Raw genomic sequence first — 26,760 nt, forward strand, 5'->3', positions numbered from 1 at the left:
GTTTGCCAATTAACATCTGAATGATTCAGATGAGAACTGGGTGAAAGTGTTGTGGTCAGGTGAGACCAAAATCGAGCTCTTTGGCATCAACTCAACTCGCCGAGTTTGGAGGAGGAGGAATGCTGCCTATGACCCCAAGAACACCATCCCCACCGTCAAACATGGAGGTGGAAACATTATGCTTTGGGGGTGTTTTTCTGCTAAGGGGACAGGACATCTTCACCGCATCAAAGGGATGATGGACGGGGCCATGTACCGTCAAATCTTGGGTGAGAACTTCCTTCCCTCAGCCAGGGCATTGAAAATGGGTCATGGATGCATATTCCAGCATGACAATGACCCAAAACATACGGCCAAGGCAACAAAGGACTGGCTCAAGAAGAAGCACATTAAGGTCCTGGAGTGGCCTAGCCAGTCTCCAGACCTTAATCCCATAGAAAATCTGTGGAGGGAGCTGAAGGTTCGAGTTGCCAAACGTCAGCCTCGGAACCTTAATGACCTGGAGAAGATCTGCAAAGAGGAGTGGAACAAAATCCCTCCTGAGATGTGTGCAAACCTGGTGGCCAACTACAAGAAACGTCTGACCTCTGATTGCCAACAAGGGTTTTGCCACCAAGTACTAAGTCATGTTTTGCAGAGGGGTCAAATACTTATTTCCCTCATTAAAATGCAAATTAATTTATAACATTTTTGACATTAATTTTTATGGATTTTTTTGTTGTTATTCTGTCTCTCACTGTTCAAATAAACCTACCATTAAAATTATAGACTGATCATGTCTTTGTCAGTGGGCAAACGTACAAAATCAGCAGGGGATCAAATACTTTTTTCCCTCACTGTATGGAAAAATACACATTTAAAAAGTTTGGTCGAAAGAAAAGAGGACTCTTGGTCGATCAATCTTTCTTTTAGTTGGGGACAGCCCTAGTGTGCTCATTTGAACAATCAGATGGCTCCTCACAGCTGTGTGCCAGCATCCTTGCTGGTCTCATGATGCAGCATTCTGCCCTGAGGCTACCTGAGACACCACATCACATCACACAGTCCTCCCCAGCCCTGCTACCAGCTGTACTAGTACTGTGACAGAGAGAGTCCCAGGCCCGGATCCAGGATGACATGCCTGAGGGGGCATTTTAAATCCATGGGGGGGGGGGGGCACAACTAGTGTTGCTTTAGAGCCCTAATAACACAAGGTAGAATGGTCCTACTACTGTTCAAATGTTCAAAAAATGTATCTGAAATGTAGCCGTACACATCAACAACCGTCGCTTTATATAATAACACAAGAAAGATATGCGGCCCACTACAACATGTGTATCTGAAATGCAGCCGTAGCTGCCGTAGGCCGACACATGATCGGTGCCTACCAACACGCACAGGTCAGCTGACAGGATGAGCACCACTAGCTTGTCAACAATTCTTCATAGTTTAAACTTCAATAATTACAACTATAGGCTACATTTCTGTCGAATTCTGCACTGCCAATTTCAGCGTCACCTCAGAGCATGATGTAAAACATGCTGTGTTCACTGAATATGTTCTTCGGAGTCGAGAAGGAATCTTCGCACATCGCTGTAGATGTCCCAAATGTTAATCCAAATCCATGTTTCAGTGCCAACAGCACAGTCGGCATTGCTGACAAAGGCCCCGCCGTATCTTTGAAGAACGCTGAGTGGGGTCCATTTGTTGTTGCTGGCTTTGGTTGCGATTTCACTTTGCAAGAACCCAATAAACTCTGCTTCCACTGGTTCAGTTTTGGTTAGCTCCAACAGGTCGTCAGGTGCTAGTTGCTGGGGTAACGGAGGTGCAGGTGCTTGTTGTGATGTCACCCTGGTGCTGTTGGCGCTAGGACCTGGCTCTTCTCCATCTTGTTGGTCAGCGGGCAGCGTGGGGGATGGGCAGGTATTACATTTGATGCTAGGCTACTCAACCTCGGTGGTCGGGCCAGCAGGCTGCTCTGTGAGCTCAGCATCGCACTCGATGTGGTGGTCCTCCGTTTTTTTTGCTCTTGGCAGTGCCCAGCCATTTTCGGATATCTATGCTGATTAACCAGCTGTAATTATTCAGCTTGCTGCTACCAAAACTTAATGAATCTAGTAGCGAGCCTATAATTAGCTGTAGATGTCTGGAAAAGTAAACAACTTTTTTCCCCTCACTGTGAGAAAGAAATCTGTACATTTGGACCCCGCCCTGGGTGGGATCCAATGAGCTTCCTAAACGAGTTAATGAAGGCGGTACCTTATGACATTGAATGGCTTGGTGCCCAATCAGAATGCATTTTTGGATTTTAACTACTAAATATTACATTATTACATCCCCAATCCCTCTTCAGATCATGAGCCCACTACTGGCATAGCCTCTGTCCCAATCTGTGCTACTATCAGGCCCGACAATGCTACATTATCAAAAACGGGCATTGTAATTCATATAATATTTCTATCTGGGGGGTCCATGCCAGCTTTGCCACCCAGTAGAGCCGGCTCTGGAGAGTCCACTCACTGTGCTACTGCTACCAGCTGGACTCACTCTCCTCCCCACACTGTAGTAGAAAACAGTTAGTCACACTGTACTCCACATCCACTCTGGAGTGTTGTCACTGAGGACATGAGGAAACTACTGTCTGTATGAGAGTGTTGTCACTGAGGGCATGAGGAACTACTGTCTGTATGAAAGTGTTGTCACTGAGGACATGAGGAACTACTGTCTGTATGAAAGTGTTGTCACTGAGGGCATGAGGAACTACTGTCTGTATGAAAGTGTTGTCACTGAGGGCATGAGGAACTACTGTCTGTATGAAAGTGTTGTCACTGAGGGCATGAGGAACTACTGTCTGTATGAAAGTGTTGTCACTGAGGGCATGAGGAACTACTGTCTGTATGAAAGTGTTGTCACTGAGGGCATGAGGAACTACTGTCTGTATGAAAGTGTTGTCACTGAGGGCATGAGGAACTACTGTCTGTATGAAATTGTTGTCACTGAGGGCATGAGGAACTACTGTCTGTATGAAAGTGTTGTCACTGAGGGCATGATGAACTACTGTCTGTATGAAAGTGTTGTCACTGAGGGCATGAGGAACTACTGTCTGTATGAAAGTGTTGTCACTGAGGGCATGATGAACTACTGTCTGTATGAAAGTGTTGTCACTGAGGGCATGAGGAACTACTGTCTGTATGAAAGTGTTGTCACTGAGGACATGAGGAAACTACTGTCTGTATGAGAGTGTTGTCACTGAGGGCATGAGGAACTACTGTCTGTATGAAAGTGTTGTCACTGAGGGCATGAGGAACTACTGTCTGTATGAAAGTGTTGTCACTGAGGGCATGAGGAACTACTGTCTGTATGAAAGTGTTGTCACTGAGGGCATGATGAACTACTGTCTGTATGAAAGTGTTGTCACTGAGGGCATGAGGAACTACTGTCTGTATGAAAGTGTTGTCACTGAGGGCATGAGGAACTACTGTCTGTATGAAAGTGTTGTCACTGAGGACATGAGGAACTACTGTCTGTATGAAAGTGTTGTCACTGAGGGCATGAGGAACTACTGTCTGTATGAAAGTGTTGTCACTGAGGGCATGAGGAAACTACTGTCTGTATGAAAGTGTTGTCACTGAGGGCATGAGGAACTACTGTCTGTATGAAAGTGTTGTCACTGAGGGCATGAGGAACTACTGTCTGTATGAAAGTGTTGTCACTGAGGGCATGAGGAACTACTGTCTGTATGAAAGTGTTGTCACTGAGGGCATGAGGAACTACTGTCTGTAATGAAAGTGTTGTCACTGAGGGCATGAGGAACTACTGTCTGTATGAAAGTGTTGTCACTGAGGGCATGATGAACTACTGTCTGTATGAAAGTGTTGTCACTGAGGGCATGAGGAACTACTGTCTGTATGAAAGTGTTGTCACTGAGTGCATGAGGAACTACTGTCTATGTGAGAGTGTTGTCACTGAGGACATGAGGAAACTACTGTCTGTATGAAAGTGTTGTCACTGAGGGCATGATGAACTACTGTCTGTATGAAAGTGTTGTCACTGAGGGCATGAGGAACTACTGTCTGTATGAAAGTGTTGTCACTGAGGGCATGAGGAACTACTGTCTATGTGAGAGTGTTGTCACTGAGGGCATGAGGAACTACTGTCTGTATGAAAGTGTTGTCACTGAGGGCATGAGGAACTACTGTCTATGTGAGAGTGTGTGTTTGTACCGGAGCGTTGGGCGATCCACACTCTTTTACTGAAACGAGCCACTGGACAGATGACCCAGCTTCATGTGATCAAGATCCCAGTCTCAGACAGCAGCCCCCATGATATGAGCTCTAGTCCTGGGCATGGGTAGCGGCAAAGGGGAGGAGGGGTTGGATGGGATAGTCGTTGGAATGTCTTGAAGGGAGGGCCTCACCAGGCCCAGGCTGCTGAACGGGCATTGTTCTGGGCGCCAGTTTGGGGCCTCGGATCATTAAAAGAGGAGAAAGAGGCTATAACGGTTTGTTTTGGTCCGATCTCCCTGTGGCACGTTTAAGAACGTGTGACTGACAATGGGGCCGGCCCATGGGCCTCAGACAGGCTGGGAAGACCTGGGCAGCCAGGCATTGTGGTGGCAGCACTGGGTGTCCTGGGAATGAAACAGTGGGCCAAGTCCTGTTAAGCCCCCAGTAAAGGGGGCGCGTGGGCCAGAGGAGTGGGGTGGCTGGGGCCTCTTCTCCTCTCTGTGGAGGATTAACCACCACCTATTTGTATGCAAATACTCTCTGTTTCCTCTGTATCTTTTCTCTGGCCCTGGCGGTCCCTGTTCAGCGCTGGATCGGTGGATCCCATTGGACACTCAGCTGAGGCTTAGGCCACAGACACAAACAGGCTGCTAGTGGAGAGTAATGAAGAGACTGTTGCTCTTTTATGTCACCTGTTTTATAGATGCCCCCATCCCCCACATCAACTCTAGGTTTTTATGCATACAAACACATTTACACCCATGGTAACAGACTCATACACAAACACATTTACACCCATGGTAACAGACTCATACACAAACATCCATGTAGCTCCCCCCACCCTGTCCTCTCTCTGTCTTCTTGTGGCATTATATAGGGATTACGCCACCAGGTAATGTAAAGTCAACACAGGATTCTCTTGGTGTCTCAGAGTCTTAACAGTCTCAGAGGTCTTAACAGTGGTGCTCAGTGGTACCAGCCAGCCCTCTACCCTGGCTGGACTATGTGCCTCAGTAACATCATCTGACAAATAAGAGGGGAAATCAGTCCACCGCTCCCACATGCTTGTCATTCCAACCCTAACACAAGACAGGAGAAGGAAGGAATGCTCAGAGAGAGAGAGAGAGAGAGAGAGAGAGAGAGAGAGAGAGAGAGAGAGAGAGAGAGAGAGAGAGAGAGAGAGAGAGAGAATGAGAGAGAGAGAGAGAGAGAGAGAGAGAGAGAGAGAGAGAGAGAGAGAGAGAGAGAGAGAGAGAGAGAGAGAGAGAGAAATATAAATAATGGTGTTCCAAAAAAGGTCCAGTTGCCAGGACCACAAATACAAAATTCCATCTAGACACCATTGCCCTAGAGCACACAAAAAAATGATACATACCTCGGCCTAAACATCAGCGCCACACGTAACTTCCACAAAGCTGTGAACGATCTGAGAGACAAGGCAAGAAGGGCCTTCTATGCCATCAAAAGGAACATAGAATTTGACAGACCAATTAGGATCTGGCTAAAAATACTTGAATCAGTTATAGAACCCATTGCCCTTTATGGTTGTGAGGTCTGAGGCCCGCTCACCAACCAAGAATTCACAAAATGGGACAAACACCAAATTGAGACTGCATGCAGAATTCTGCAAATATATAGTCAGTGTACAACGTAAAACACCAAATAATGCATGCAGAGCAGAATTAGGACGATACCCGCTAATTATCCAAATCCAGAAAAGAGACATTAAATTCTACAACCACCTAAAAGGAAGCGATTCCCAAACCTTCCATAACAAAGCCATCACCTACAGAGAAATGAACCTGGAGAAGAGCCCCCTAAGCAAGCTGGTCCTGGGACTCGGTTCACCAACACAAACAGACCCCACAGAGCCCCAGGACAGCAACACAATTAGACCCAACCAAATCATGAGAAAACAAAAAGATAATTACTTGACACATTGGTAAGAATTTACAAAAAAACTGAGTAAACTAGAATGCTATTTGGCCCTAAACAGAGAGTACACATTGGCATAATACCTGACCACTGTGACTGACCCAAACTTAAGGAAAGCTTTGACTATGTACAGACTCAGTGAGCATAGCCTTGCTATTGAGAATGGCCGCCGTAGGCAGTCCTGGCTCTCAAGAGAAGACAGGCTATGTGCACACTGCCGACAAAATGAGATGGAAACAGAGCTGCACTTCGTAACTTCCTGCCAAATGTATGACCATATTAGAGACACATATTTCCCACAGATTACACAGACCCACAAAGAATTTGAAAACAAATACAATTTTGATAAACTCCCATATCTATTGGGTGAAATACCACAGTGTGCAATCACAGCAGCAAGATTTGTGACATGTTGCCACAAGAAAAGGGCAACCAGTGAAGAACAAACACCAATGTAAATACAAACTATATTTACGTTGATTTAATTTCCCGTTTTGTACTTTAACTATTTGCACATCATTAGAACACTGTATATAGACATAATATGACATTTGAAATGTCTCTATTCCTTTTAAACTTTTTTGAGTGTAATGCTTACTGTTAATTTTTTTGTTTATTTCAATCTGTTTATTATCTATTTCACTTTGCCAATAAAGCCCTTTGAATTGAATTGAAATTGAATTGAGCGAGAGAGCGAGAGCGTGAGCGAGCGAGCGAGAGCGAGCGAGAGAGAGAGAGAGAGAGAGGGAGAGGAAGGAGGAGAAAGGAAGGATGAGAACAGCAGGAGAGAATAACAGCAACCATTAGAGAAACGGAACATAATTGAAGGATTGTGAGGGCCAGAGGAGAGAAGTGAATAAAAGAGGATGAGAGGAGAAGACGAGGGATGTGAAGACAATAAGGTCTAGAAAAAGAAAGGAACATATCTTGTAGCAGGTGTTCCCAGCAGCAGTCCTGAGCCAGAGCGATGTGTGAGTCCTGCAGTACTGCAGCACAGAGATCAGAGATCAGAGACACGGGCTTGTGAAAGAACTGCCATGCCTCTTAAATATGTGTTTTTACAGCCAAATAAAACAGAACTTCTGCCTAAAACAACTCCCATTAGAACTCTCCTCTTCTCCTTCTGTTACAAAGCCCTCCGTCCACTATGTTTGAACATCTTGACAACACTGTAAACATGGCTCGAAGAGGAGGAGAAGTTAAAGGATTTGTTCTGGACTGAGGTCATCAGTCTTGTCCTGTGTGACCTGTCACCTCTCTGACTATCCCTGTTGAGGCCTGCTTGGCCATGTGCCCTCACAGCTGTGCTCGGAGGTGAATGACACAGTAGTATTATCCTCTATTGTGTCTGGTCCTCTGAGCCGATACAGTGCTACAGTAACACTAGGGCCTGGGCAGGCTGATGAAGGACAGCCGAGTGTCATAGTGTTCCCTTTTCTCCACCATCGCCTGGTCTCTGGGACCTGCCCAATTTCAGTCCCCTCCTTCCTTTCCTCTTCCCCAGGAGGACCTTACTATAATATCTCTGCACCCCTCCTCTCTCTTTGTTGTTTCATGAAGCCGTAAAGTGAATTACTTCCTGTCTTGGATGAGGAGAAAGAACACAGTTAAACCCCTCCCCCCTCCCCCTCCTGAAATCAACACGATGTCAGTTCTGTGTGATTCTTTTGACTTATGATAGGAGACAATCACAAAACCTTTTTAAAGCCTCAAGTTCTCGTAGTCTCTCAAAACTCAACTCAGCTACCCTCTGCCAAAACTCCTGCTGCTGTTTTGTTGCTGAGGACAGGCTGTGAACGACTTTCACCTGTTTGCCATAAATCTGTGTCATGTAGTTTCAGCACCAGGGTCTGCAGCCAAGACGAACTCTGGTTCTCACAGAGTAAGGACAACAGAAAAAATGTGTTGGCCGGCCAATGCCTCAGTCGCTTATTCTACACTCACACACAAAGGTTCTACCTGGAACCAAAAAGGGTTCTTCAAAGGGTTCTGATATACAGTAGTGGCAGTTGCAGTTAAAGTAGAAGCGGTTGAAGTACAAGTAAAAATGCAAATTCAATAATGATAGTAGTAATAGTGCTTTAATAACAGTAGCAGTACTATCTGTGATACTTAGCACTAGCGGCAGTTAGTGTTTAATGTCTTGGTGGCTTTAACCTTGAGGTACAGCTGCTCCCTACAGCTCGATGATAAGGGTAATATTACGCCATGGTGACTGTGCAGGATTCTCCTGGAATGTGCAGAGCTGATATCCAAAATGCCCTGCGGTGAACAGATTTGGTTTTGATGATTAATTGGTAACATGATCTGTCGGTGGGGTTTTATCACCCCTGGGTATTACTCCTGTAGAACAGAAATAAAACAACCTCAACACTGAGGACGCTGACATGCAGGCAGAATTGTATTACTGCCTCAGGATTGGTCAGTAATGGTGTCTCATCTCCCGTCTCTCCAGGCCTGCCAATCAGCACTTATGCCAAGTACTGCTACCGCAAGCTGCAGAAGGTCGCCGTCACTGGGGGCAAAAAGGTAAGGTCATCCTAAACCACTATTAAAATGGCCAGGGAGGGATGTCATACAAGGACAGAGGGGGTTGCTCCATCTCTCACTGCTGGACTGGATTGCGATTTAATTTCCAGACCTTCTGCTGCAGTTTTATATTCTAATTATTAAGGATCTAGTAACTCCAACTCTCCCAGCAGACAAAGAGAAGTGGAACGTTTCTATTGTTCTAGTGAGTCAGTGTTGCCCCTGAGGTTAGCGTCGGCTATGAAGCGAGGCATTCTGGGAGCTCTCACGCGTGTTAGCAATCATCACACTGAGCCTTTAGGAGTCCTCAGCAAAATAGGCACTAATATGTAAACCAAAACTGAGACGGGGGGGTTACAACACCCCTTTGGACCCCCTCCGCCACCCGCTCTCTCCCAAATCCCCACTGGACACGTGGAGCTAGAGGGGGTTCAAGTCTGAGCTTGTGACCCCCCCAACCACCCCTCCATCAGACAGTGTCCCAACCTCCACCCTGTCCTCTGTTGTGTCCCACCATGTAATCAGCCAGCCCACAACCCGCCCACTGCAGCCCCAGACCAGCCACTTTTACTGGGGGCTATATTTCAAATCAAATGTTATTAGTCACATGCTTCGTAAACAACAGGTGTAGACTAACAGTGAAATGCTTACTTAAGGGCCCGTCCCAACAATGCAGAGAGAAAGGAAATAGATAAATAATAGAAAAATGAAACACGTAATAATAAAAGTAATAATAGATACACAATGAGTAACGATAACTTGGCTATATACACAGGGTACCAGTACCGAGTGGATGTGCAGGAGTACGAGGTCATTGAGGTAGATACAGTATGTACATATAACTAGGAATAAAGGGACAGATAGTAAACAGTAGCAGCAGCGTATGTAATGAGTCAAAAAAAGTTAGTGCAAAAACAGTCAATGCAGATAGTTAAATAGTTAACCAAATAGCTACCCAGACTAACTATTTAGCAGTCTTATGGCTTGGGGGTAGAAGCTGTTCAGGGTCCTGTTGGTTCCAGACTTGCTGCATCGGTACTGCTTGCCGTGCGATATCAGAGAGAACAGTCTATGACTTGGGTGGCTGGAGTCTTTGACAATTTTTAGGGCCTTCCTCTGACACCGTGTGGTATAGAGGTCCTGGATTGCAGGGAGCTCGGCCCCAGTGATGTACTGGGCCGTACGCATTACCCTCTGTAGCGCCTTGCGGTTGGATGCCAAGCAGTTCCCATACCACACGGTGATGCAGCCAGTTAAGATGCTCTCAATGGTGCAGCTGTAGAACTTTGAGGATCTGAGGGCCCATGCCAAATCTTTTCAGCCTCCTGAGGGGGAAGAGGTGTTGTCGTGCCCTCTTCACGACTGTCTTGGTGTGTTTGGACCATGATAGGTCCTTAGTGATGTGGACACTGAGGAACTTGAAGCTCTCGACCCGCTCCACTACAGCCCTGTCGATGTGAATGGGGGCGTCCCCGGCCCTCCGTTTCCTGTAGTCCACGATCAGCTCCTTTGTCTTGCTGATGTTGAGGGAGAGGTTGTTGTCCCTTGACCACACTGCCAAGTCTCTGACCTCCTCCCTATAGGCTGTCTCAACGTCATCGGTGATCAGGCCTACCACCGTCGTGTCGTCGGCAAACTTGATGGTGTTGGAGTCGTGCGTGGCCATGCAGTCGTGGGTGAACAGGGAGTACAGGAGGGGACTAAGCATGCACCCCTGAGGGGCCCCTGTGTTGAGGGTCAGTGTGGCGGATGTGTTGTTGCCTACCCTCACCACCTGGGGGCGTCCCGTCAGGAAGTCCAGGATCCAGTTGCAGAGGGAGGTGTTCAGTCAGTAGTCAAAGAGCTGTAGTCAATGAACAGAATTTTCACGTAGGTGTTCCTTTTGTCCAAGTGGGAAAGGGCAGTGTGGAGTGCAATTGAGATTGCGTTATCTGTGGATCTGTTGAGGCGGTATGGAAATTGGAGTCGGTCCAGGGTGTCTTGGATGATTGTGTTGATGTGAGCCACGACCAGCCTTTCAAAGCATTTCATGTCTACATATGTTAGTGCTACGGGTTCTTAGTCATTTCGACAGGTTACCTTGGCGTTCTTGGGCACAGGGACTATGGTGGTCTGCTTGAAACATGTAGGTATTACAGACTGGGCCAGGGAGAAGTTGAAAATGTCAGTGAAGACTCTTGCCAGCTGGTCAGCGCATGCTCGGAGTACCTGTCCTGGTAATCCGTCTGGCCTGTAATCCATGGCTTCTGGTTGGGATATGTACATAGAGTCACTGTGGGGACGTCGTCGTCGATGCACTTATTAATGAAGACGGTGATTGATGTGATAAACTCCTCAATGCCATCAGATGAGTCCCGGAACATATTCCAATCTGTGCCAGCAAAACATTCCTGTAGCGTAGCATCCGTGTCATCTGACCACTTCCATATTGAGCGAGTCACTGGTACTTCCTACTTTAGTTTTTGCTTGTAAGCAGGAGTCAGAAGGATAGAATTATTGTCAGATTTGCCAAATGGAGGGCAAGGGAGAGCTTTGCACGCATCTCTGTGTGTGGAGTAAAGGTGGTCTAGAGTTTTTTTTGCTCTGATTGCACGTGACATGCTGGTAGAAATTAGGTAAAACAGATTTAAGTTTGCCTGCATTAAAGTCCCCGGCCACTAGGAGTGCCGCTTCTGGATGAGCATTTTCTTGTTTGCTTATTGCCTTATACAGCTCGTTGAGTGCGGTCTTAGTGCCAGCATCGGTTTGGGGTGGTAAATAGACAGCTACAAAAAATGAAAACTCTCATGGTAAATAGTACGGTCTACAGCTTATCATGAGGTATTTTAACTCAGGCGAGCAGAACCTTGAGACATCCTTAATATTACAGATTGCGCACTAGCTGTTGTTAACAAAGAAACACACACCACCCCCCTTGAGCTTACCCGTCGCTGCCGTTCTGTCCTGCCGATGCATAGAAAAACCTGTTTGAATATTATCCATGTCCTTGTTTAGCCAAGTTTCCGAGAAACATAGAATATTACAGTTTTTCAGGTCCTGTTGATAGGATAGTCTCGAACTGAGCTCGTCCAGTTTGTTCTCCAATGATTGTTCATTCACCAATAGAACAGAGGGTAGAGGATGATTATTTACTCGTTGCCATAGTTTCATCAGGGTACCCACATGTCGGCCTCTATATCGCCGTCTGTTTTTCGTCCGAATGTCGGGGATTAGTTCCTGGTCTGAGGTGAGTAGTATGTGCCGCTGACTCATTGAAGTAGAAATCTTCATCCAAATCGAGGTTAGGGATCACTGTTCTGATGTCCAGAAACTTTTTTTGGTCAGAGGAAACGATGGCGGAAACATTATGTACAAAAACAGTTAAGATCTGCTGGAAGAAAAACACACACACACAAAATAGCATAATTGTTCAGAACCGTTAAAATGGCCGCTATACATTCCAGCGCCATTCCTTCTTTTAACCCCTCGGAGCTGTGGAGATGGAAGCTGGGCTTTAAACATGGCTGGGTGTCTCCTGTCTACTTCTGTATATGAGGGACCTGACCTGCAGTTCAGTAGTGTGAGCAACCCCACCTGGGCCTTACATAGATAGACAATGTACTTAGATAAGGGTCGGCTTAAAACCAGCTTAAATCAATAGACTTTCTGGAGGCTCTAGAGCTGTGTTTAGGGTCAAGTCCCTTTTTCCTTCTCACCCCCTCCCCCCTCACAGGGTCTGAGGAAGCCCACCCTGGAGGAGTTAGACCAGGGGAGGAACGCCATCGTGACACCCTCCCTGTTCGGCAGTGCCCTGGAGGAGATCATGGAGCGCCAGAGCGAGATGTTCCCGGAGCGCAGGCTCCCCTGGGTGCAGGTGCAGCTTTCCCAGTACGTCCTAGCCCTGGGAGGGGCCCAGACAGAGGGAATCTTCAGGTGAGGAGTCACACCACCACCTCACCACCACCACACCACCACACGACTGTACCACCACACCAGGCTGGGCTCCAGGGAGAAGGGGTGGGCGTCAGGGTGGAAGGATAGGGGGGAGAAGAGCAATGTTGGTGGAATCGGATAAACTTAGGGTACCAGAAACGGTCTCCACAGATGAGGATCACTTTGAGGGGGTAAGTAGCGGTATGGGGGTAAAGAAACACAGGCGTGCATCATGGAATATACAGTATAGCCATCCCTGACACACATGGTATGCAGAACCAGACTGGGTCAGAGCCTTTGTTTCAGCAGTAATTAGCAGTACAGACAGACAGAACTCTTCTGCTCCTTGTCTCCCAGCCCCAGGCCAGCAGCGTTATAGGACCAGCCTCATCAGAGACTCCCATTGGTCGGGAGGGGAGGAAGTGAGGCTCTTTCTCCTCTGATCTCAGGCTATGTTAATCAGTTAAACAAACACACCATCTGGTTAACCTGGGGAGGTTAATCATTCACTGACTGGGCTGTGGAGAAAAGATGACTGTACCTCGTTCTCACTGATTCAGACCCTCTCCTAGGGCATCGGTACAGATGTCTGGTGCTCTGAAGACCCCTTCAAACATGGCACAAGCCCTGCTCATGGCTCAGACAGACTGGGTGGTCCTACTGAGAAATGGTAGTTCAAACAAACATTAATATGTTTGACATTACCGAATGATACAAATTCACAGACTAAATCCCTGTTACACAGCAAAAAATGGAAATCCAACAAATGAAGCTTTTGTACCTTCATGCTTCAGATAGAAGCATCTGATGATTAAATACATTGTTTTATGACTGTGTATGTGAATGTAAATACAGTGGGCAGTTTCCTCTTTCTCTCCCATTCTGTTTGTATTCAAGTACACTTAGAGCCCAGTGTTCTGCACACTATTTATGTGTAAGTTCCTCTTTGGCTAAGGTCTCATCACACACTGACAGACGGTGGATTGTACATAGAACAAACAGGAGATTACATGAGATACTGTAAACATATTTTAAGCCAGTTCCCTTTTTGTCACAGGTCTCATTTAGTCACTCACATCTCCCTTCAGTCTGGTGTGTGTTTTGAACATTGACAGGAAATCTACCATGACAGTTTATTTTATTTTGAAACCCTGCTGTCGAAGGATTGACTTTATTTTTGTGTTCTTATTGAGCATGATTTATTTTTAACTAGACAGGGATCCCCTGTGTCAGGGATATGACTGGCGTTGTCCTTGTGGCTCGGTGATTTTGCTTTGGTTTAACTCCTTGGCACAATCAGTCACCATGTAACGGATACCTCCAGACGTGTAGCACTGCTATGTCCATGAAACGCCTTTCTCACGGATTATATCCGAGAGGTATTGTATAACCATGTCCACCTGGGATCATATATCCCCAATATGTTTGGACTAGACCACGGCAACATGCTGAAGCGATACTGTGGTTGTCCCCAGAGCCATGTATTAAATACATGGTCTTCCCTGGGCTGCTTAAAGGGAAATTTCACCGCTGCTCTATTTCACTATAAAATGTCTGTCACGATCGTCGGGAACAGAGGAGGACCAAGGCGCAGCGTGGAATGCGAACATATTTATTAAATAATGATCACACCAACAAAACGAAAACGTGACGTCCCTGGTTACATTCACAAACCAACACGGAACAAGATCCCACAAAACACTGTGGAAAAACAACCTGTCTAAATATGGTTCCCAATCAGAGACAACCAGCAACAGCTGACACTCGTTGCCTCTGATTGAGAACCACTCTGGCCAACATAGAAACACAAGAACTAGAACAGAAACAAAGAGCACAAAACATAGACTCTACACACCCTGGCTCAACATAAAAGAGTCCCTAGAGCCAGGGCGTGACAATGTCCATTAATGTGATATTAACATATCACGCAAATACAAGCGTTTCTGCATCTCACCGGTAGAAACGGGGTCAGCTACATTTCCTGGTTGTAAGCAACCCACAGTATCCAGAATTCATAGCAATTTCAGGACGTGGAGGACCGCCCCGTGAAGGTGTATCCAATTTTGATGTGAGAAATATCAAAATGTCTGTTTGTAGCCAGCACTTTCAGCCAGAGGATTTTGAAACGGAACTGAAGTCTCAACTGATGGAGTTGGCATGTCGTCGATCGTTGACAAGTGATGCTATTCCATAGAATTTCCCCTTCACTTCAAAGGGGAAGGCATTCGATCAGCCAACATCAGCGCAGCAGAAAAGAGGACAAACTGAGGTAAGGTAGCTAACATTACCTAGCTAGCTAACTAGCTAGCTAGGGAACTAAATGTATTTATCTAAACCAAAATTGAGCTAGCTGGCTAAACATTCCAAAACATATCAATGTAATTAGCCAGCTGCTATCTGACAATGTGATTTGTAACTTTGCAAGCTAACATTAGCTTATGTTAGCTAACCATTAGCTAGCTAGCTAACTAACTACCGCCGAGGCTAATGTGACTGTTCTATTTAGAGTATGATCCTTTCAACATCTGCAGAGGCATCAACATCAATAGGGTGTCCGCGGGTCCTTCAAAGTATTACATTAATTTCTGATTTAAAGGCCTTAATAAGTCTTAAATTCAGTTTTCAAAGGTCTTAAAAAATGCCACGGAGTGACAAGTGTTTCCATTGTATTGTGCCGCTGCTTAATTGTTGCCACCATGGCAAAAAAAGAAAACAATTGAAAATCAAATAATACTCAAGGCCACTTTGAAGATGTTAGAGAGCTATCCACATGTGCACTTCTGTGTGTGCATGTCATGTGCGTGTGCCAGTGCGAGTCGGGCCGTTGCCAGAGGAAAGAGCAAGAATCTGCCCTGTCCCCATTTTGCTGCAGGCTCTCACTCCTGCTCCCCCCTTTGCACACAGAGTGAAGGAAGAGATGCATTCTGATAAGCTCAAGCATACTGACAGTTGAGCGACGTTCCGAAATGTAATTGAGGGAAAGACACCATTTTTAAAACAACAAATGTTACTGTTGTTAAAACATAGAAAAGTCTCAGCTTTATGTGAGTATAACAATTATTTCTCAACTGTCAATATAGAACAAATAACACCACAAACAGAGTATATAATTGAGATGATGTGCCAGCAGAACGGAGCGGAGCGTGCCATTTGCGGTGATATAGGCCTACCAATGGAATGTTTTTGTAGAACATTCAATTTACTGTTAAATCAATTCCATGGGTATCTAGCAACAATATCATATTTAGATCTCCATCTCCACCCCTGAAGCGGACAGGAAGGAGACTGACTTTTGAAAGAACAGACATTTCTCCGCCTTGACGAACAGGTCATGTTCCAACAGTCGACCAAGCACCTTGCACACCAGGGACACATGCTCGGCTCGTGTAGCGGAGTATATGAGAATGTCATCTATATACACCACTACACCCTGTCCCTGCAGGTCCCTGAAAATCTCATCAACAAAGGATTGGAAGACTGATGGAGCATTCATCAACCCGTACGGCATGACGAGGTACTCATAGTGCCCAGATGTGGTACTAAATGCCATCTTCCACTCATCTCCCTCTCAGATACGCACCAGGTTGTACGCGCTCCTGAGATCCAATTTAGTGAAGAAGCGTGCCCCGTGCAATGACTCCGTCATACTAGCAATGAGAGGTAGTGGATAACTGTACTTAACAGTGATCTGTTTGAGACCACGGTAGTCAATGCATGGGCGTAAACCTCTATCCTTCTTCATCACAAAAAAGAAACTTGAGGAGACAGGTGAAGTGGAAGGCCGAATGTATCCCTGTCCCAGAGATTCGGAGACATATGTTTCCATAGCAGCCGTCTCTTCCTGTGACAGAGGATACACGTGACTCCGGGGAAGTGCAGCGCCTACCTGGAGATTTATCGCACAATCCTCCTGTCGATGGGGTGGTAATTGAGTCGCCTTCTTTTTACATGGATAGTGGAGACCTGGTTTGGACATTCCACCGTAGTTGCACCTATGGAAACACCTACACACCTCCCCGAGCACTGACGTGACCATCCCTTGAGAGCCCTCTGTTGCCATGAAATCGTGGGGTCATGAGAGGTTAACCAGGGAAGCCCCAACACCACTGGAAACGCAGGAGAATCAATCAGAAAGAGACTAATTCTCTCCTCATCTATCTAAGGCATGTACAGGGAAGGGCACATCAACAGGAAAAATAGGAATCCCTAAACTACGGGAAAACTTACGATCAATAAAGTTCCCAGTTGCGCCTGAATCTACGAGCGCCTTATGCTGGGAATGCGGGGAAAACTCCGGAAATTCGATGTCAATACACATGTGCGCAACAGGGAGCTCTGGGTGAGTCGGGTGCCTACTCACCTGGGACGATCTACCAGTGCTCTGCCTGCTGCCTCAACTCCCTGAGGAACCTCCCCAGCACCGACCAGCAGTGTGTCCTCTGCGGCCACAGTTGGTGCAGGAGACGGCCCCCCTTCCGGTCTCCCTGAGAGCAGCACCTCCGAGCTCCATCGGTGTAGGGTCGGAGGTGCTGGGGGATGGAATGGACGGACCCTGATCCGGACGTCCACGGGTCGCCAACAGGTTATCCAGCCTGATCGACATATCCACCAGCTGGTCCAGGTTAAGGGTGGTGTCCCTGCAGGCCAGCTCCCAACGAACGTCCTCCCGTAGGCTGCATCGGTAGTGGTCAATCAGGGCCCTCTCATTCCATCCCGCGCTGGCAGCCAGGGTCCTGAAGTCCAGTGCGAAGTCCTGTGTGCTCCTCTTCCCCTGTCTGAGGTGGAAAAGACGTTCCCCCACACCCGGCAGCTGTACCGTCATATGCCCTCGGGAGCGAGAGCCGAATCCCACTGGACCCAGGTGACGAAGGGGTGGACAGCGGTGTGGGCTGCTGTGTAGTTGGAGGAGGTGTAGGAAAAACCCCTCTCTCCCATTGCTCCATGGTGTTCAACACGCACTCCATGGCTGTGCCGAGAGTCTGTATAATGGTCGCCTGCTGTTGGACGCGTTCCTCCACTGATCCGGAAAGAATGAATGTACCTGCTGACTCCATTTGAGGTGCATGTTTCTGTCAGGCGTCAGTGTGTAGCGGTAGGACGGAGTCAGGCACAGGACACAGAGCTAGTAGACAACGTACTTTACTCGTAAATAATAAATGAACATAACCTCCACGCAGGGAGGACAAACCCGCTCACCAGTCGATAACACCAAACATAGAACAAACAGTAACAGTGCTGTATATTTAATTTTAAGGCATTTCTTCACCGTGGTATCATTATACTGAGCTGGTATTGGTATCGAAGTAAAAATTCTGAACACTTGATATAGCTAATGATTAGCCCATTGGGGTAGCCTAAACAAATGCAGATGGGCAACCCCATCCTTCAGCCATCTATAGCCTAGCCGCTATGCTACTACATCAGTTAGGCTACAGGAGAATGCTAATGGCTACAATAGCACACCTACCTGATAATATGAGCCACGTAGGCTATAGCCATTGGTGAAAGAGCTAGCCCTAAAAATTCTACTTTTTGCCAACATGGGCTCATTCCTGGAGAGGAATATTAGCAGGTGTGTGGCGTGCGCAGATCTCAAAATTGGTATTAAATTGCATTCCAAGTGACATTAAAAAAGTCTTAAAAAGTCTTAAATTCAACTTCATGGAACCTGCAGATACCCTTGATTAAAGCACCGCACCAGAAAGTAGTGTCACCTTCTGAAGTCACCTTCTAAAATCTTACTAAAATCTACTAAATCTTTCCATGACTCCATGATTAGCAAATAAATATGCTGGAGCTAGGCATCAACAGGTCTTGTTGTCATAGTTGGTGTGTTTACAAGTAGACTACAACTTCTACTGTAGTTCTCTCTATTATGGCTGCAAGGCTTGAAGTCTAAATTGGAGAAAAGGAGGTATTAGTAAGGAGGGGATGGTGTGGGTGACTGACTGGTGTCTGTTGGGAGTGGGTATTGTGCGTGAAGGTTAGTATGCATGATCTATTGACATGAAAAAAAAAATCCTCAAACTTTTCAAATATATTTCTGTTTTTAACTTCTTTTATTTTTTAAGGGGTTAATCAGCTTTAATATTGCAAATAAATTGTAATTTCCATCAATGTAATTGTCTGCATCACTTCCAATCCCCCATATTGTCACGCTCGTTGAGTACAGGATTGGACCAAGGTGCAGGGTGGTATGCGTACATGTTCGTTTATTGAATAAACACTGAACAAAACAACAAAAGTAACGTGAAGTTCTAAAGGCTAACATCAAACAAGCCAAACACACAGAAACAAGATCCCACAACACAGGTAGGCAACATGGCTGCCTAAGTATGATCCCCAATCAGAGACAACGATCGACAGCTGCCTCTGATTGGGAACCACACCCGGCCAACATAGAAATAGAACAACATAGAATGTACACCCTGACCAAACCAACAAGAAACAACAGGCATATATACACATACATATACAGTGCCTTGCAAAAGTATTCATCCCCCTTGGCGTTTTTCCTATTTTGTTTGCATTACAACCTGTAATTTAAATTAACTATGTATTTGTCCACCTGACTGTGGAGTGCAGAAAGGACCAGACGGTTGTCCACCTGACTGTGAAGTGCAGAAAGGACCAGACGGTTGTCCACCTGGCTGTGGAGTGCAGAAAGGACCAGACGGTTGTCCACCTGGCTGTGGAGTGCAGAAAGGACCAGACGGTTGTCCACCTGGCTGTGAAGTGCAGAAAGGACCAGACGGTTGTCCACCTGGCTGTGGAGTGCAGAAAGGACCAGACGGTTGTCCACCTGGCTGTGGAGTGCAGAAAGGACCAGACGGTTGTCTACAAGGAGCCAGAGCCACAGCCCCCCAAACCCAACATCCCTGCCAACATCGCCACAGCGCCAAAGCCTGCTAAACCAGCTGCCCCAACCCAACACAAGAAGAGGCTCACCAGCTGAAGAACATTCTGGAACCTGCCTGAAACATTCAACCAACACAACATCCATATTCAGTACTGATGTTGTAGTATAATATAGAATGCCTAGTATGCTCACAACCGGGGCGGCAGGTAGCTTAGGGGTTAAGAGCGTTGTGCCAGTAACCGAAAGGTCGCTGGTTCTAATCCCCGAGCCTACTAGGTGAAAGATCTGTTGATGTGCCCTTGAGCAAGGCACTTAACCCTAATTGCTCCTGTAAGTCGCTCTGGATAAGAGCGTCTGCTAAATGACAAAAAAAAAAAAAAACTGCATTGTGGTATAAACATTGCTAGCTGTTGTAGATATGTATATAATGTTTTTTTACAAAATGTGCTGACAAGTGACTAAATGATTCCAGCTGCATCAAAAACCAATAAAGTGTTGACTTCAACTTCTTGATCAATTCATTGTGATATTCAAGTCCAATGCACGGTAACATAGCTCCTGTGAACCTGTAAACTAGTACCGCCTACGTTTTGAAAAGCCTGCCTTCGAGGGTGGGAACAAGGAAGCAGTGGTGTAAAGTACTTAAGTATAAATACTTTAAAGTACTAGTTACGTAGTTTTTTTGGGTATCTGTACTTTACTTTATATATTTTTGAGAACTTTTACTTTACTACATTCCTAAAGAAAATAATGTACTTTTTACTCCATACATTATCCCTGACACCCAAAAGTACTCATTACATTTTGAATGCTTAGCAGGACAGGAACATGGTCCAATTCACACACTTATCAAGAGAACATCCCTGGTCATCCCTACTGCCTCACTAAACACAAATGCTTTGTTTGTAAATTATGTCTGCATGTTGTACTGTGCCCCTGGCTATCCGTAAATTGAAAAAACAAGAACATTGTGCCATCTGGTTTGCTTAATATAAGTAATTAGAAATTATTTATACTTTTATACTTTTGATACTTAAGTGTATTTAAAACCAAATACTTTTAGACTTTTACTCAAGTAGTATTTTACTCTGTGACTTTTACTTGAGTCATTTTCTATTAAGGTATCTTTACTTTTACTAAAGTATGGAAAATGGGTACTTTGTCCACCACTGCAAAGAAGTATGGCTCCCGTCAGGCTGTAGTCTTTACAAAGCCAGGGAAAAACATTGTTGAGACAAGTCCAAAGACTCTATTGAACAAGGACGACCATATCTACGCGCTGCTAGCGTGATCGTGCAAAAGGCGAAACACAAAGGACACAATAATTGCTACAAAACATGACTCCATAAATGTTTTGATCAGACAGCTGACTCAATCAACCAATGATTGAACTGTCCCGGCACATACATTAAAAAATACAGCTATAGTGCATAATTATGTCTGAAACACCATCTCATCACTCATAATTATGTAGGTTTCCCTTTAAAGGACCTGCTGCACCACCTAGTGGAGCAATATAACACTACAACAATCAATATCAATACTGTAGTTCACCTTCTAGTCCTCCAATGATATAGGAGATAAAGCTATCACTTCCTCCTCTGTAGCAGCTGCTAAACCTATCTGCTGTGTGTCTCTTCCCTCAGGGTGCCTGGAGATATTGATGAGGTGAATGCACTGAAGCTGCAGGTGGATCAGTGGAATATTCCAGAAAACCTTGGTGACCCCAACGTCCCGGGTAAGAAAGAAATCTCTCGCATTCAACAACAATGCCTGTCTTGAATGGAGCAACTATGTATTGCCCTTTCTTTGAAAAGTGTTGTCAAGGCTGGAAACATTACTGTATATTGAACAGTCTGCACTCCATCGTGCCTGGGGGACAGCAGAGGTGTGGGCGTCAGACGGGTTCTGTGTACAGTGGAAGAAGAGGGGGGCTTGGTTTTTATCTTTTTAGTTCTGGTAAAATAAAGTAAAAGATTGTTCTCAAATATAGGGAAAAATATATATATTTAAAAAAATTAAAACATCTCACTCCTCTAGCGTCTCTGCTGAAGCTGTGGTACAGGGAGCTGGAGGAGCCGGTCATCCCTCAGAGCTTCTATAAGCAGTGCATCAGTAACTATGAGGATCCCGAAGCAGCGATCAGAGTGGTGCAGTCTCTGCCTGAACTCAGCAGGCTGGTGCTCTGTTACTTTATACACTTCTTACAGGTAACACTCCTACATATACACAGGTTGGTTATTTAGCAACAAATCGATTATAGCGCAACCGTGGAGGAAAACAGGCGGGGGTTAGCTTAGAATCAAAGGATTGTTGACAACATATAAACTACACTGAGTGTACAAAACATTATGAACACCTTCCTAATATTGAGTTGCACCCCCTTTTGCCCTCAGAACAGCCTCAATTCGTCGGGGCATGGACTCTACAAGGTGTCTAAAGCGTTCCACAGGGATGCTGGCCAATGTTGACTCCAATGCTTCCCACAGTTGTTCCCACAATGCTTCTTGATACACACGGGAAATTGTTGAGTGTGAAAAACCCAGCAGCGTTGCAGTTCTTGACACACAAACCAGTGCGCCTGGCACCTACTACCATTCCCCGTTCAAAAGGCACTTAAATCTTTTGTCTTGCCCATTCACACTCTAATGGCACACATACACAATCCATGTCTCAACTGTCTCAAAGCTTTAAAATCCTTCTTTAACCGATCTCTTCCCCTTCATCTACACTGATTGAAGTGAATTTAACAAGTGACATCAATAAGGGATCATAGCTTTCACCTGGATTCACCTGGTCAGTCTGTCACGGAAAGAGCATGTTCCTAATGTTTTGTACACACAGTGTATATTTCCTCTCCAAATCTTTATTGAAAACATACATTTGCACAATAAGCACTTGTCTCTCAAATACATTGTTACAGTTGTTGGTTAGCTAGCTAGCTAGTTTTTGCCATATTAGCATAGACGTGACAAGAGTCAAAACAAGACATGGTGTCAATAACAAGATACAACGAGCTGAAACGAGCCACCTACGATTCCCCACTTGTCATTGTTGCTAGCTTTCTGGCCATCCAGAATCACAACTCAGACTTCTGCCCAATCGGCGCGCGCATCGTTTTCGGGACATTGTCAGCTAACCCATCTATAGCTCTCTCTCTCTCGTCTACCCACTTTTTCTCTCTCTCTCTCCTCTCTTGATGGATTGATTTATTGGGGAAAAAACATGCACTGAGTATAACCAAGGGGATAACGTGTTAAAGTGAAATTCACTTGTTTCCATCGTGGTCCCTCTTTAAAGGTCACTTTGTATGTTTTGAAGTTATACCTACATAATAACTAGATGTATTAGTATAAACAAAACAAACACCACATAAATGTCTCTGATCTTGACTCTCATCCTAAACTCATCCACTCTCTCTATCACATTCTCTTTCCTGCAGGTGTTTGCCCAGCCCGTCAATGTGAGTAAGACGAAGATGGACGTGAATAACCTGGCCATGGTGATGGCTCCCAACTGTCTCCGCTGCAAGTCAGACGACCCGCGCGTCATCTTTGAGAACACGAGGAAGGAGATGTCCTTCTTACGCACACTCATTGTTCACCTGGACACCAGCTTCGTCAAGGGCATCATCTGAGGGGGCCATCCCTTTATCCATCAACACCATGCCCTGGAGAGCTGCACTCGTTCATCAGCCCCACTCCTCAACTATAGCTGCGTTCTCTTTCTATCATACCACTGTCTACAACTGTCTCCCACCTTATTCACAACAAGCCCCATGTTCCTTCACACTTCTCATCAACCATATCACATCTCAACCCTAGATTCCTTCTGGTTCACAAACACCACAGCCTGAGGAACACAGACAGTGGACTGCACAGACAGTGACCGGGTATCTAGACGGTTTTTCGTGCTCTGAATCATCTTCCCTTTTTTTTGTTTGAGACAAGCTCGCATGTGATGGTAGTGGGAGACGGTTGATCCATTGGAAAGCAGGACATACAGTACATGGTGTTCACAGGCTTGTGTTAATGACTGGAGCGGAATCAGTGGAATGGTATCAAACACATGGTTTCCATGGTTTCCAAGTGTTTGATGGCATTCCATTCGCTCCGTTCCGGCCATTATTATGAGCCGTCCTCCCCTCAGTAGCCTCCTGTGCTACTGTTTCTGCTCCAAACACTGGACCGTGCTGGCATGAGATTCAGCATGTGAAGAAGAGCAATCGCAATACGAGACTATTATGCACAAGAAGCATGTGTTCCTGCTTTGAGTTCCCCATATGTATCTGCCTGCCATGGTCGTGAATGATGATGATGTGTCGTCAAATGTTCTGACATGACGAATTGAGGGGAAACCCACTACAGACAGACTCTGTATTATACTGTTCTCTTTTCTTTTATTGTAAAAGTGTCTGCAAGCAACAATTTCCTTCGCATTCTAAGTTAATTTGGAACGCTTTTTTGACTAATTTAATATGAATTATGTCTGGGTTGCCAGAGCTGCAGGATGAGTTGATAAAAAGGTTTAGACTTCCCCTGACCCCTGACCCCTGATCTCTTCACTGGCCACAGAGAGACAGATTCACCCTCTGGGTTTAAAAAAAAATACGTATTTATTTCTGAACAGAGTTTCTCTTACAGGAAAGAGTATAACCCATCAGTTAGGCAGAGATGTGCGTACATATGAGATACAGTCTTGGACTAAAACCATGAGGAAAACACATGCCTATTCTCCTCAGCGGTGGAGTCGGTTGGGGGGGGAGCTAGGGAACATTTGTGGAGCACTTTCTGCTGTTTTACTCCAGACAATTACAGTCCGCTTATTTTGGAGCGGGCCAGGGTTCTGTGTGGAACCTTTTTTCCCTCCCTTCAGCGGAACACAATTATACCTTTGATGGATCTCGTAAAAATGCTAATTTTAGCTATTAGCAGGTCAGGGGAAAAGGATGCAGGGGAAAATGAGAGTGCTGCTGCTGCCTGTACCTAAAGCCTCAGCCACGCAGACAGTTGTGGATTTACAGTGCGAGCCAAAGGGAGGGGCAATCTGGCAGTGGTTTGAGGGTCTGGGGTACATTAGTTTAGTGTCATATACTGGGAGGAAAAGCATTAAGGCAAAACACAAGCCGATTTAGTATTTTTAGACATTATTGCCTAACAAGGACTTTCCTATTCCTCAAAATATCATGCCTCATATGGGGAAGAGGGTTTAAAATCCATATTTCAGCTGTCTTAAGGGCCATGTGATCTCTGTCATATTTAGCAGTGCTACATGGGTTTAGGTTTTAATGCCCCACAAGTTTTCTCTGTGTCTACCTCATCTTAGTGATGGGGTCTGTGCTGCGAGGCTTGTGTGTGTGTGTGTGTGTGTGTGTGTCTCTGTGTGTGTGTGCGCGTACGTAAGTACTTGCACATCAGTGTGTGTGTGTGTGTGGGGGGGGGGGGTATGAGAGATAGAGAAGCATGAGTGTGTTCATACAGCATACACTCCCTAGTTCCTGGAAGCTGGAGCCCCTAAATTAGAGGGTGTGTTTAGCCAGAACATTTTATCTGGGAGGTTAGATGGTTGTTAACCCCTTTTCTGCACTCACAGCATTTACAGCGGCCGCTCCTCCGTTTCCTGCATTAATGCTTTACTGTTGTCTTACGAAAACCCAAGCCCCACCAGTTGGGTACTCTACAGCCACATCAGAGGACACTACCCAGCTTTCTCCTCACCTCCAGCCAGCAGGGGCAGCACTGAGGTGGGCAGGGTGGAAGATGGCTGTGCACAGTGCCAATAGTTCTGGGAGTGCATGAGAGATATATACTGAGCCTGCAGAATGAGGAGGAATATTTCAGGGGCCAATAGTCACTGGTCTATTGCTAAAGTTATTGTAATTGTATCACAATGTGTTCTTCTAGGATCTATACACTGACCTTCAGTAAAACAGCTGAGGACCCGTAACTCTTAGACACCGAACTCCTGATGCTCCGGTTGAACTATTCTCCATCCTGTGTTCTTCAGTGGATGATGATTAATGTATACAGTGGTATATGTGAATAGCAGCATGGTCTTTGATCACTGAATGTTCAAAACAATGAGGGTTATAATAACAACATGTTTCCACAATATTGTGAAAAAAGTTAAATTCTTCAGTAACATAATTATTCTCTTGGTTTGAAATAAATGCTTGTGGTGCGAGTCAGCAGTGTAATTTCTTGATTTTATGAATAACCTTTTGACTCAATCATTTTTTTCCTAACTGGAATGAGTGTTGATAATGTTTGTTGAGATGATAGAGAAACTGAGGTGTGTCATGTTTAGACTGTGTTTGATGACAGTTACAACGTGTGTGCCCCCATCCATTGCACATATGCCTCCTCTTACCCGGCCCTCACATGATGGGTGCTATTGACTCTTGTTGTAAATGTGCTTGCAGGTCATTTGGGTATGTTGGTGTGTGTGAGTGTTTGAAAACAAGAAAAACAGCAACGGTGATTGTGTGGATGCATTTATTTCATAAATAATTGACAAAATAAAGTTTGTAAATAAATGTGTCACTGCTTTTTTTCTGATCACTTGTTTTACACTGAACAAAAATATAAACACAACATGTAAAGTGTTGGTCCCATGTTTCATGAACTGAAATAGAAGATTCCAGGAATTTCATACGCACAAAAAGCTTATTTCTCTCAAATTGAGCACAAATTTGTTTACATCCCTGTTAGTGAGCATTTCTCCTTTGCCCAGATAATCCATCCACCTGACAGGTGTGGCATATCAAGAAGCTTTTAACAGCATGATCATTACATAGGTGCACTTTGTGCTGGGGACAATAAAAGGCCACTCTAAAATGTGCAGTTTTGTCACACAACAAAATGCCACAGATGTCTCAAGTTGAGTGAGCGTGCAATTCCTGACTGCAGGAATGTCCATCAGAGATGTTGTCAGAGAATTTAATGTTCATTTGTCTACCATAAGCCGAGAATTTGGCAGTTTGTCCAACCGGCCTCACAACCGCAGACCACGTGTAACCACGCCAGCCCAGGACCTCCACATCCGGCTTCTTCACCTGCGGGATCGACCAAGACCAGCCACCCGGACAGCTGATGAAACTGTGGGTTTGCACAACCAAAGACTTTATGCACAAACTGTCAGAAACCGTCTCAGGGAAGCTCATCTGCGTGGTCGTCGTCCTCACCAGGGTCTTGACCTGACTGCAGTTCGGTATCGTAACCGACTTCAGTGGGCAAATGCTCACCTTCAATGACCACTGGAGAAGTGTGCTCTTCAAGGATGAATACCGGTTTCAACTACCGGGCAGATGGCAGACAGCAT

At 45.5% G+C, this 26,760-nt stretch overlaps 1 protein-coding gene across 1 annotated transcript in view; it reads left to right on the forward strand.

Annotated features, from left to right (window-relative positions):
- The window catches only part of LOC121546570 (rho GTPase-activating protein 39), a 124,662-nt gene extending 98,683 nt beyond the window's left edge, over positions 1–25,979 (forward strand). Inside the window, exons 6-10 of the mRNA XM_041857822.2 lie at positions 8,596–8,669; positions 12,382–12,581; positions 21,087–21,178; positions 21,481–21,650; positions 22,883–25,979. Coding sequence (XP_041713756.1) covers positions 8,596–8,669; positions 12,382–12,581; positions 21,087–21,178; positions 21,481–21,650; positions 22,883–23,077 — 731 coding nt within the window. The 3' untranslated portion in view covers positions 23,078–25,979. The remainder of the gene's footprint in view (positions 1–8,595; positions 8,670–12,381; positions 12,582–21,086; positions 21,179–21,480; positions 21,651–22,882) is intronic.
- Positions 25,980–26,760: the final 781 nt, after the last annotated feature.

This window comes from Coregonus clupeaformis, chromosome 30, assembly GCF_020615455.1.
Source record: "Coregonus clupeaformis isolate EN_2021a chromosome 30, ASM2061545v1, whole genome shotgun sequence".
Lineage (NCBI taxonomy): Eukaryota > Metazoa > Chordata > Actinopteri > Salmoniformes > Salmonidae > Coregonus > Coregonus clupeaformis.